Consider the following 12,967-nt stretch of genomic DNA (forward strand, 5'->3'; position numbering starts at 1 on the left):
TACAAATCTTTGGTTTTCTTCATTTCTTCTAGTCGACTCTTCATTCATCTGGTATTTGAATAACACACATAATTATATATTTGTTCCTGTAATTCCTTCATCTCACAATAACTGCACTGTTCTGCTCCTGTATATGTCCTCAGATGAGTCAATATTATTGTTAATGTTCTTAAGTTCTTTTTAAATTCCCTGCATCTCTAGGATTATTTCTAAGTGAGTTAAATGAAGGTGTGCGTTCGCTGAGGCTATGTAGGATCAGAAATTGACAAAAGCTTGTCACACTTTTAGTACACTTGTAAGTTTTACCCAATGTTTGTTCGCAATTGACAAAATCACTTCTGACATTCATTGCAATGCTCATTTTTACTCTGTGTATGTTAGTTGATGCATTCGTAGGTTTAATAACTGACAGAAGATATTCACACATTCACTGCACCTGAAAGGATTTTTCCCTGTGTGCATTAACTGATGAATCCTTAATGCAGAAGATTTCCTAAAGGTACTTATACACTCACTACAGTTGTACGGTATTTACAGAGTGTGTGTAAGCTGATGTCTATATAGGCTTGATAATTGACTACTATTATTCACACATTCATTGCACTTGAAGGCTTTTCTTCTGTGTGTGTTCGCTGATGCCTGTTTAGGAATGATAATGGACTACAGCTTTTCAAGCATTCATGGCATTTAAAAGATTTGTTTCCCCTTTGTGAGCTCGCTGATGATTTAATGCTGAAGAGTAAATAAAACTACTGCCACATTCATTGCAATGGTAAGGTTTTTCCCCAGTGTGTATTCGCTGATGTCTCTGGAGGCCTGTTAACTGACTGAAGCTCTTTACACATTCACTGCAATGGTATGGTTTTTCCCCTGTGTGTATTCTCTGATGTGTTTGGAGGTTTGAAATGCGACTGAAGCTCTTTACACATTCACTGCAATGGTATGGTTTTTCCCCTGTGTGTGTTCGCTGATGTCTGCGGAGGTTTGAAATTTGATTGAAGCTCTTTACACATTCCTTGCAATGGTATGGTTTTTCCCCTGTGTGTATTCTCTGATGTCTGTAGAGGTTTAAAATGTGATTGAAGCTCTTTGCACATTCCTTGCAATGGTATGGTTTTTCCCCTGTGTGTGTTCGCTGATGTGTTTGGAGTTCTGCTAATGTACTGAAACTCTTCACACATTCACTGCAATGGTATGGTTTTTCCCCAGTGTGTATTCGCTGATGTCTCTGGAGGCCTGTTAACTGACTGAAGCTCTTTACACATTCACTGCAATGGTATGGTTTTTCCCCTGTGTGTATTCTCTGATGTGTTTGGAGGTTTGAAATGTGACTGAAGCTCTTTACACATTCACTGCAATGGTATAGTTTTTCCCCTGTGTGTGTTCGCTGATGTCTGCGGAGGTTTGAAATTAAATTGAAGCTCTTTACACATTCAGTGCAGTGGTATGGTTTTTCCCCTGTGTGTGTTCGCTGATGTGTTTGGAGTTCTGCTACTGTACTGAAACTCTTGGCACATTCACTGCAATGGTATGGTTTTTCCCCTGTGTGTATTTTCTGATGTACGTGTAGCTGTGAAATCTGATTGAAGTTCTTTACACATTCCTTGCAATGGAATGGTTTTTCCCCTGTGTGTATTCTCTGATGTCTGTGGAGGTTTGAAATGTGATTGAAGCTCTTTGCACATTCCTTGCAATGGTATGGTTTTTCCCCTGTGTGTGTTCGCTGATGTGTTTGGAGATCTGCTAATGTACTGAAACTCTTCACACATTCACTGCAATGGTATGGTTGTTCCCCTGTGTGTATTTTCTGATGTACGTGTAGCTGTGAAATCTTATTGAAGTTCTTTGCACATTCCTTGCAATGGAATGGTTTTTCCCCTGTGTGTATTCTCTGATGTCTGTGGAGGTTTGAAATGTGATTGAAGCTCTTTGCACATTCCTTGCAATGGTATGGTTTTTCCCCTGTGTGTGTTCGCTGATGTGTTTGGAGTTCTGCTAACGTACTGAAACTCTTGGCACATTCCTTGCAATGGTATGATTTTTCCCCTGTGTGTATTCTCTGATGTCTGTGGAGGTTTGCAATGTGATTGAAGCTCTTTACACATTCCTTGCAATGGTATGGTTTTTTCCCTGTGTGTATTCTCTGATGTGTTTGGAGTTTTGCTAACGTACTGAAACTCTTCACACATTCACTGCAATGGTATGGTTTTTCCCCTGTGTGTATTCTCTGATGTGTGTTGAGATTTGCAATTTGACTGAAGCTCTTTACACATTCATTGCAATGGTATGGTTTTTCCCCTGTTTGTATTCGCTGATGCTCTTTTAGGGTTTCTAATTGGCTAAAGTTCTTGACATATTCAGTGGAATTGCACGATTTTTCTCCTGACCGTGTTTCCTGAAGGGTCAGCATAGTTAATAAACTACTTGCGTTATTTTCACATTCCCTGTATGCGTGTTATATTTTGGACGCTTGATTTCCGATTTAACAATAAAATACAAGACTCACTAAATACCTGTCACATTCATAATATCAGTAAGGCTTCCTTGTGGGTGATTGCAACTTTAGATTGGATAATGGCTTCGCATGCTTGCGGGTAAAGCTTAATCTTTGTTCCGGTAGGTGCAAATTGGGACAATACTCTGTACTTTAGAGAGCAGATCTCCGCTTTCCTTTAGCCTTCAGTTGTTAGGCTCCACTTCGTTGTGCTTTTCCCTGGTGCCTGCGTTTGGCTAAGAAGAGTTTGCAATACACCTGGAGCACTGAATGGTGGTCTGTTGCCAGTTTAGATAGAGAAGCACTGCTCTAGCCATATCATGATGATGAAGCGACTTGCAATGTGTACAGCTACTCCAAAGAGTGTCCCGGAGCAAAGCACAGGTCAGAAAAGAAAGTAAATCAGTTTGTTTCAAACATGGTCAAAAAGCCAAGTTTTCAACCTTTTTTAAACATTATCATATTGCTAACAGCTCAACGCGGCAATGGGATTTTGTTCCAAGCTATGGATCCCAAATAGACACGAGACCTTCCTCCAACTCTCATACCAGCCTCATGATCAAAGCTGGTGTTGTACGCTTGTTTATACAGCAGGTGATTTGTCAGTTTTGTTGCCTTAATTTTGTAGAGGTCATTTCTTCGTCTTGGGGTGTCGAGGTGCAGAGTTCAGACTCGTATACTCACTGAATTGCCTTTGACTGCTTCTTCCTGGATCTGTCCTCTGCCTCTGATTGCACTGATGTTTTTGGAGCTCCTTATTTTTGATAATGTTTTCAGGTTTGATGTGTTATTTTCATTATTCATATTCAATCCGTGCCTTTAAGTCCTATTTTCTATCGGATGCAAAGAAATGCAATATTACTAAATGCAAATGTAAAGAATGTGAATACACAATATTTAACCAGCTGGATAAGACATCTCTTCTCTACCATATTTAAAATTTAGTAAGGATCATTTTATCATACATGGATATTTCAATAAAACTGTGGTTGAACATGTCACATTGTATTTACTTCTGAAAAGGCAGTGATTTACCATTATTGACAGAGTAACTTACTAAAGAAAGGGCAGCCACAGAGAACTCGTGCTACAGGTAGAGTTTTACGTAGATATACATGGACAAGATTTCATTTAAACAGAACAGGTTGTGGAAAAAGAGAGGAATCAGGGAGCGCTGCTGTTAATTTAGTTTTAGGAAGTATCTACCAAAGATAGCTCTTCAGGAAGTGTATAACAAAGGTAACTCTTCAGGAAGTATTTAACCAAGGCAACTTGGAAGTATACATGACAAAGGTAACTTTTTAGGAAGTATATATGACAACGGTAACTCCAGACACCGTCTTCCACAATGCTTTCATGTTCACACTGGATCAGCTCAAATGCCAACTCCCGCCTTTACCTTGCAGCTCATTAAGGGGCTTACTATGAGTGCGATGGCCCTCATGATCGCCGCACTCACGGTGGCGGTCCAACTGCCACCATCCTGGTGGTCTGACCGTCATATTATGAGTGTGGTGGTGGGACCCCCACGAGGCCGCCACCCCGCGAGGATCAAGGATCCCGCTGTGGAGGCGGTCTGCAAACACCCTGAATATGTTGACAGTGCTGATACCGACATCGCTGAGCATATTACGGTCTGCATATCCACCGCCCTTTTCATGTCGGGAACCCTACCATGAAAAGGATAAAGGACATGCAGGTAAGGGGGCCCTCACAGGGCCCCGGCCGAATCTGCTCCTGGGGTTGCATGCGGGGGGCACATGCTGTGCCACCCCATGGAATTGCACCCTTGTTCCTGCACAGTGTGGCATGCATGACATGGCGCAGGAACGTGCTGCAGGCACTCTTAAGGTGGTGGTATGCTGTTTAGGCTCTCCAATGAGCCTAATACAGCCACCGCGAGACCGCTGCTGCACCGCCGACTCACCCTGGATTTAGGTCATAATCCGGCGGCCGGCTCACAATGGTCTTGACAGTCTGCCTGGTACCTCCGCTGTGGTAGTCCCATTGGAAGACCGCCACACTCGTAATAAGCCCCTAAGTCCCCTTCAACACATTTTACAGCCCTCCTGGCTCAAGCATTTCTGGATCCTTCTAACCTGCAAGACTGGAGCATTATCCTGAGTTGAGGTGGATTTTCTATCAGCGTAATATATATCCATCTCCCTTGAACTATTGACTGATTCTGGCCTAAAAGACAACTTAAAAAGTGAGTCTTTAGTTCTTCCTAAAGTAGGTAAAGTTAAGATCCTGTTGTATTTCAATCAGCAGCTCCTTCCAGGGTTTTCTGTAAAACAGAATGAGGGGCTGATTGCAAAGGCCCGACTTTATATTGCGCACACAGATATGGCAAACAAACATTAAATCATGTAATTTATTATTCAACAATATCAGTCATTTATTCCTTATAGAGAATCAATCACAACCAATTTTTAACTGAAATATCAAGCATCCAACAGATGTGTGCATATAAATAATTGTTTTTGTTTTTCAACATTTACAAGATATTTGACTTATTGTGGTCTGTCTGAAGGCCAGGATGCTACTTTGTGACTCAACAGGGCTTTGGTAGAGCAGGAGGAGGTGTCTGCTGTCCACAGGTGAAGTGTCATTTCTCCCATCCCATATTTCTTTTATCCAGGTTTACCTCATTCCATGTCCTTCAGCTCCCCTACTCCCCTCAGTCTGTGCACTCACTCTACAGGGTTCATTGTTAGCTGAGGCAGGGGACACACTTGAAGCATGCACATAGCAGATGCAGATAATGGCCTGATAGTCAAGAGGCCACGGTTGGCAGTACGGAGCTCACAAGCTTCATTTCAGAAGCTCACCTGGGAGGTACTAACTGAGGAGGTGCACAGGAAGGGGCCTATTAGCTATAAACAGAGAGAGTGCACAGGTGAGTTCTTGTGAGGTATAAACAGATGAGGTGCACAAATAGGTGCCTATGAGGTACAAACAGACCAGGCGCACAGGTAGGTGCAAATGAGGTTAAAACAGAGGAAGTGAAGAGGCAGGTGCTTCAGTGCCTCTGGGACTATATCTGCTTCTAGGCCCTCTTCCGATAATGCTGGCTCTTGCTCCTTCTACAACACTTGCTGCATACATGGGGCCTGATTCTGAGTTTATCGGACAGGTTATTGCTTCAAACATGACAGATCCCGTCCGCTTTATTACAACTGACACAGGATATAATACACTTTTAATAGAGTCGACGGGATACCTGTCACATTTATGACAGAATAAACCATCCTCCTAAATATAAATCGGGCCCTTGGCAGACATTGTGTCTAGTGTCTTCCCAGTGTTGGAAAGCATCCATTTTATTAATGGCACAGTATTATCTCACTACTGTTGTGGCTTGCAGCCATAAGGCCATTATGAATGGAGTACGTTTTTGGCTCGGAATACCTGTGAATAGTTTAGCAAGAACGTTTAGGAGGGAGATGGGTCTGTAAGATGAGCAGGAAAATGGGTTTTCCCAGGGCCTGTGAATAAACGTTATTACTGTTTCTCTCTTGGTGTCAGTGGGCTTGTCTGTGTCCCCAGAAGAGTTGTTTGCAGCTTATCTTATTTATGCAGAAAGAGTTGGTGTTTTGAGGACTAAGCAGCTCTTTCAATGTTTGAAAAAAAACTAGTCAGATGATCGCTGCCAGGTGCAAATCTTTTGCATGTGTAGAATTACACACTAGTAAATGTATTTATTATTTATTTATTTGAAAAGTTGTATAAAGCGCGAATATGACATTTGCGGGTATCAGAGCGCTGTACATAGAGGCCGAAGCATGCCTGAACATTTTTAAAACAACAAGGAGTAAACCATAAATAGTAAACAAAGTCAGATACCTACAAGTTCAGTTTCTCATATAGTGCAAAAAAAAAAATTTCCTGTAACATTCAGTGAAACAATCATATACTGGCTTGTCACAGCATAGTAGAATAAATGACAAATCTGTAATCCGTCCCCGAAGTAATCTTGATATTTAGTTCCGAAACAGCCCTAGAGTAAAATAAAAGGTTAACAACCAATCAAAACTACGCAGCAAAATAAACGTTGGGAAAAATTTTCAAATCTGTCAACAAGGGGACTAGAGAAATAGTACATTAAGGAGCAGTTAATGACCACTCAGGAAAATCCATTTGGCCTGTTTCTTGAAATAGGCAGTGGGGGGATTGATTCTCAACTCCGTAGGAAGATTGTTCCAAGTTCTAGGTGCAGGGCCGGAGAAAGCACATTTGTACGTACTTTCCTTTTTGAATTTTGGAGGTTTCAAGAGTAGTGTGGACGTACTTCTTAAGTTCGGACCGGCTCCAGAAAGAACAAGCTTGTTCACCAGATAGGCTGGAGTGTTGAAATGCAGGGCTTTGTGTGTGAGGCAAGTTATTTTGAAACGGCTCCTGGCTTCAATAGACCATCAGTGGAGCTGCAAAAGGTCAGGTGTGATGCGATCGTGTGTTTTGGAGCCTGTGATGAGCCTGGCCAATGCACTGAACGTGGCTCTAAGAGGGGCCAAGCTCGCTTTAGGAAGTCCTGCAAGGGTCACCAGGCCATATTCCAGTCGAGATATCACCAGGGATTTTACTGCAGGCTGTAAGTCTTCTGGCGGAAGGAAAGGCTTGAATTTCTCAATTGTGTTAAGATGAAAGTTGGCACCCCTAATGGTGGTGTTGATGTGAGTTTGCATATTAAGGTATTTGTCCAAGGTAATGCCCTATGATTTAGCGGAATCCACCACATGAGGGGTGCAGTTTAGGGCTGTGAGTTGTTTTAGCCATTCGCGGATCGGTGCAGAGTGTTTGTGTGGGGCAATCAGCAGGAATTCAGTTTTGAGGGTATTCAACAAAAGATGGTTCTGGGCTAACCATTGTTGAGTTTGCGAGTGTCACGTTTCAGCCAGGGAGGTGTAAGATTGGCAGCCAGAAGGTATGAATGTACTAATAAGGACAGAGAACTACAAGTCCCATAAAACCTGCGGGAGGGCTCTGTCTTTACGGTTTACTATCTGTCCTACTACTTCCTATATATGCTCCTCTTTCCTGTTGGCCAGTGCTTTTCACTTGTTTTCTAAGGTGCAGTCCGCGTCAGAGGAGATACGCTGCTGTATATCTGCCCGTGTATTCAAGTCAAGTCAAGTCATAAAATTTATATAGCGCACTACATACCCAGAGGGTTTCAAGGCGCTTAGGAAGGGGGGAGGGTTATTTGTCAAAAATCCACGTTTTAAGCTGTTTTCTGAACGCTAGATGATTCTGGGTGAGGCGAAGGTAAGCGGGGAGTGAGTTCCATGTTCTGGCAGCCAGGTATGAAAAGGATCTGCCTCACATGGTGGTCTTGTTGATGCGAGGTACAGTGGCGAGGGCTTGGCTGGAAGATCGAAGTTGGCGGGAGGGGGTGTAGAAGGACAGTCGAGAGTTGAGGCAATCTGGTCCGATGTCGTAGAGTGATTTGTGTGCGTGGGTGAGCAGACGGAAAGTGATCCTCTTATTGACGGGTAGCCAGTGGAGGTCTTTAAGGTGACCAGAGATGTGTTTGTTGCGTGGGATGTCTAATATGAGCCTGGCTGAGGCGTTTTGGATTCGTTGTAGTTTCTTCTGGAGTTTAGCGGTGGTACCTGCGTAGAGGGTGTTTCCGTAGTCCAGTCGGCTCGTGACCAGGGCATGGGTGACTGTTTTCCTTGTTTCGGTGGGGATCCAGCGAAATGTTTTTCTGAGCATGCGAAGAATGTTGAAGCAGGAAGAGGATACGGCGCTGACTTGTCTGTTCATAGAGAGTGAAGAATCCAGGATGACGCCAAGGTTCCGTGCGTGGTCTGTCGGGATGGGTGCATTTCCGAGGGCTTCCGGCCACCAGGAGTCGTCCCATGCAGAGGGAGATTTACCTAAGATGAGGACTTCTGTTTTGTCTGAGTTTAGTTTTAGACGGCTTTGTTTCATCCATTCGGCAACTTCTTTCATTCCTTCGTGTAGGTTAGTTTTGGCGGTGCTGGGGTCATTGGTGAGAGAAAGGATTAGTTGAGTGTCATCCGCGTAAGAGATGATGTTGAGGTTGTGTTGGCGGGCGATGGTCGCGAGGGGGCTCATGTATACGTTGAAGAGGGTGGGGCTGAGTGAGGATCCTTGTGGTACGCCGCAGATGATTTCAGAGGCCTCGGACTTGAATGGTGGGAGGCGGACTCTTTGGGTTCTTCCGGTGAGGAACGAGGTGATCCATTCCAGTGCCTTTCCTTGGATTCCGATGTTTCTGAGGCGTTGTAAGAGGGTGCTGTGGCAGACTGTGTCGAAGGCTGCAGAGAGGTCGAGGAGGATGAGGGCGACTGTGTCTCCATTGTCCAGTAGAGTTCGAATGTCGTCTGTTGCTGCGATGAGGGCGGTCTCAGTGCTGTGTTTGGCTCGGAAGCCAGATTGTGAGGGGTCGAGTGATTTGTTGGTTTCGAGGAAGGCGGCGAGCTGGTTGTTGACAGCTTTCTCGATGACTTTGGCCGGGAATGGAAGAAGCGAGATGGGGCGGTAGTTTTTTAGTTCGGTGGGGTCTGCTGTTGGTTTTTTCAGAAGGGCGGTGAGTTCAGCCACATTGTGTGATATACACAGCTCCTTTTTCCATTCAGCAAACTTACTATGACGGTCCAACGGGCCTTCTCCGATGGAATGCGAGCTGTGTCCCAGTGGATGGTAAACAACTTCCTGCAATGCAATGTAGGGAAAACAGAAGTGATGCTGTTCGGTGATGCTCCTCTTATTTGGACCTCGGAATGGTGGCCTTCAGATTTGGGCCCCAATCCCGCCCCTAAATCAGTTATAAAAAACTTAGGAATCCGATTAGACCAGGCCCTTAGCCTAAAAGAGCAAGTGACACAGACTGCTGGCTCATGCTTCCACATAATCGGAATGCTCCGGAGGGTCTTTCCATTACTTCCGGACTCTACCCCTAAAACTTTAGTCCAGGCTTTAGTGATCAGTCGCCAGGTCTATTGTAATGGGTTCCTGATCTCAGCTAATGACTCCCTACTAAGCAGACTGCAAATAGTCCAAAATACTGCAGCTAGATTGGTCCAGAATGCTCCTCCTAGGTCACCTTCGCGCCCTCTACTAGTGAAGCTCCACTGGCTGGCCATCCGCCAATGGATTAGGTTTAAAGTCTGTTGTATTGTCCACAAAGCACTCCATGATCTGGGCCCATCCTATCTGGCCGACAAATTTATTCCCTACACTCCTTCACGCGCCCTGCGTTCCAGCAGTAAAAATGAAGTACCTATTATTAAGAGGACAAGATTGGGAGGGAAGGCCCTCTCCTACCTCGGTCCTCGTCTCTGGAATGAACTTCCTGACTCTCTCAGACTCTGTTCAGAACATACGACATTTAGGAAATTGCTAAAGACTCTCTTGTTTCCCACTTATTAACTTCGCCTGTTCCTACTCTCCTTCCTACTCTCCTCCTGAAGCGCAGAGATACTCCTTCGGGAGTCGATTCTAGCGCTATACAAACCTAAAAATAAATAAATAAATATCCCGACCTTGATAGAAACTCGAAGCCGCGTTTCCTCACTCGCCGGCAGAGCCTTATGCCACGGTGTTTCCAAATGTACTTTTTTTTCTTCACGCATTCGCGCTGGAGCGCGATCGCAACCTTTTAACCCGCCAGCTGCGTCTGTCAGCATTTTTAGGCTTACGGCTCGCGTTTGCGCTGGAGCGCCAAAAACGAGTAAATAGCCTGATTTCCTGCTACCGGATCACTACATTCCAGCTTTCTGGACCCTCGCAGAAGCGCTCGTGAAGAAACACGTTGATTTCTATTGTTTTTTCCTTTGGATGTTCTACCCGCAGGAAGGGTGCGTTCAGAACAACATCTTTTGGGTTGTGCTAATATTTTATTTTTGCCTAGATGAGCCGTTGAGAGGCTCAGATGAGAGACAGTCTATCTGGGAGGTCAACAGGGTGTTTATAAAAACCTTATATAACTGGAGCCAAACTATACACGCATCTTTCGGGAGAATAAGAAAGGATGAAGACGGCACTTTCAGATAAGTACTCTTAGTTACTGACTCCCTACACTTTTGTTGAAACTTTATCTTGCTGAAGTGTTGCAACCCTGAACAATCTGAAATAATTCTTTCATATGCAATGTCAAAGAAAAGACTTGCAGCGATAGTATGTTTACACTGTTTGTTGCACATGTGACACTGGAGGTCACCACTAGGGGGTGGTGATAGTCTTTATCAAAAGTATATAAAAAAGCATTCAAATTTTGAATATGTTGCAGCGTGAACAAGGGCACCTTTGCCCGAAACGCGTCGCTGGTTCTGTGGATGAATAAATAACATCTTGCTGACTTTGCTGGTCCGTTCCTCATTTTTGCTGGCGTGGAAGCGGTGTCTGTGAGCGCAGAGCGTGCTAAGGAGGAGCTTTGTTTCCATATGTGAATGGAAGTTGATTTGCTTCCGTAACGGACCCCTTCACCGTAAACCGACAGCCGCCATCAAATCGCTGTTCTTGGATCTCTTGTGGGAACTACAGCGGCTGTCCCCAGGTTAGCTGGAATTGAACCGAGAAGTGCTGGCGGTTGGAGCTGCCCCACAGGGTCCCGTCGGAGGACGCGGAACACGGAGCGGTTCCCGCCATCCACGAGTGGTGAGTCTTACAGCAATATTACCCAGTGGTGAAGTTGTTAAGCAGCATAATTGATGCAGGCACACGAATCACGTTTGCCTGCTACAATCCGAATCCACAACAGAACTAACAACATGAACGAAGAGGAAATTGATAAATTGCGGGAGGAAGCCGCTCTTACATTGTTTGATGGGACTGATAACCCCCCAGGTCATGACAAAGCACCATCGCAAAGTGGTACTAACAAGGCACAAACGAGGGATTTAAAATTGTTGTTTAAAGAGTTGGAAAAATTGCGCAAAGCAGAATGCACTAAATGGTGGGAGCATAAATCCTTGAGTAAATATGAGGAGGTTGGTCGTGTCCCCTGGGGATTGCGCATTCTCTTGGCGCCTAGTTTCGATAAACCAGATCCGGCTATGCTACAAGAATGGGGCGAAAGCAATCTAGCCGCGTCCATGAATCTCGTTTGCATATTAATTAAATACGCTGCCAGCGATCGCACAAAATTGTTAGAGCAAATTAAAACAGTTGAAATGGAAATAAATGCTTGCCCGGATCCCCAAGAGATTAAGAGACTGACAGACATTATGAATGAACAGTTGCGCAAACACGAGGAAAAAATAAAGACACGCAAAGCCACCAAATTCACTCGTGATGCCGATGACTATTGCTATGGCAGGATCTTTACATTCTCACGCAAGTATAATACGGCTAAAAGACAAGCGTATACCAAAAAGAAAAATGCAATGGGAAATAACGCTAACAACACTATGACTGCCTCTAGCACCAACACTACGGCACCTGGCACTGTCAACAACAAAAGCAATGAACCGAGCAGCGATATCTCATCTTTACCAAGCTTATCTAGTGCAGACTCTTTATCGTCTTGTTCTTCCAACTCTGATTTAAACTTAATTGGACTGGAAACACTCAATCTCCAGCAAGAAATGGATTTTGTTGTGGAGGAGAGGCTCCAAACCCTGAGGTCATGGCAACCCAACTCGCAAACAGGCAAAGGAGGAATCAACGTCGGAAAGCACGACGGCGCAAACGGAAACAACGCCGGTGCACAACAACAAAAAAAGAAGAAGAAAACATGGGGGAAACGCCATTAATGGACAACACGATTATCAATCTTTCCAATGTTACCTTAAACAAGGCAGAAGAACAACTACTATCATTGGGATTGAACTATTCACCTGTACAGAGTTTTAATTATGCCATGACCAGGGTGTATTTATTTTGTTTCATAAGGAAGCTAAAATTGAAAAAACATTTTGCCTTGAAATCCGTCAAAGATCTCAGCAAAACGGACAATTTACGTGATGAAAATGTGCTTAGCGACATTAACCAACTATGTGCTGCTGACACACACACCCCTTTTTAGACGCTAATGACTTGATCGACTCTTCCAATAATTCGGAAATGGATCCTGATGAGGCCACGCAAAGTCGTTTAAGAAAAATATCCATTTCCCAAAAGGGTGATGGTCTGAGTCCATTTCGGAGCAAATCCAAGTACATTCCTCTAATGCCTAAAGATGCAATAGACATTTTCCACGACTGCGTTACCAACGACATCAAAAAACTTTATTCAAAAGTGAATAACAGACATCGAAAAAAAGAGATACATATCAAATGCGCTTATGACAAGTTGATGAAAAAATTCGGGGAGAATCACGAAATCGTGATCAAGAAATCGGACAAAGGGGGTAATTTGGTAATTTGGCCCAAACAGGATTACATCAGTGAGGCCAAACGCCAACTTAACAACCCCCAATGTTATATTAAAGCCCCACACAAAGAATATGAGAACGCTAAATGTAAACTACAAAAGATGTTAGGCCAATGGAAAAGAGAGGGCTTA

The 12,967-nt window shown here is 44.0% G+C and overlaps 1 protein-coding gene across 3 annotated transcripts; it reads right to left on the reverse strand.

The window, feature by feature from the left end:
- Window positions 1-608: 608 nt before the first annotated feature.
- Window positions 609-2,696, reverse strand: LOC147737243 (uncharacterized). Of its 3 annotated transcripts, XM_086920512.1 has the most exons (4): window positions 1,981-2,696; window positions 1,412-1,812; window positions 1,141-1,327; window positions 609-1,056 (listed from the first exon to the last, which is right to left on the reverse strand). In XM_086920512.1, exons 1-4 carry the CDS (start codon window positions 2,408-2,410, stop codon window positions 671-673), a joined length of 1,404 nt encoding a protein of 467 aa, XP_086776638.1. In that variant the 5' UTR covers window positions 2,411-2,696; the 3' UTR covers window positions 609-670. The 3 variants fall into 3 exon arrangements, with proteins under 3 accessions (XP_086776638.1, XP_086776582.1, XP_086776523.1); XM_086920456.1 differs by having other exon boundaries at window positions 609-1,476; window positions 1,645-2,696; XM_086920397.1 differs by having other exon boundaries at window positions 609-2,696.
- Between the last annotated feature and the right edge of the window lie 10,271 nt (window positions 2,697-12,967).

This window comes from Lissotriton vulgaris, chromosome 1_1, assembly GCF_964263255.1.
Source record: "Lissotriton vulgaris chromosome 1_1, aLisVul1.2, whole genome shotgun sequence".
In the NCBI taxonomy this organism is placed as follows: domain Eukaryota; kingdom Metazoa; phylum Chordata; class Amphibia; order Caudata; family Salamandridae; genus Lissotriton; species Lissotriton vulgaris.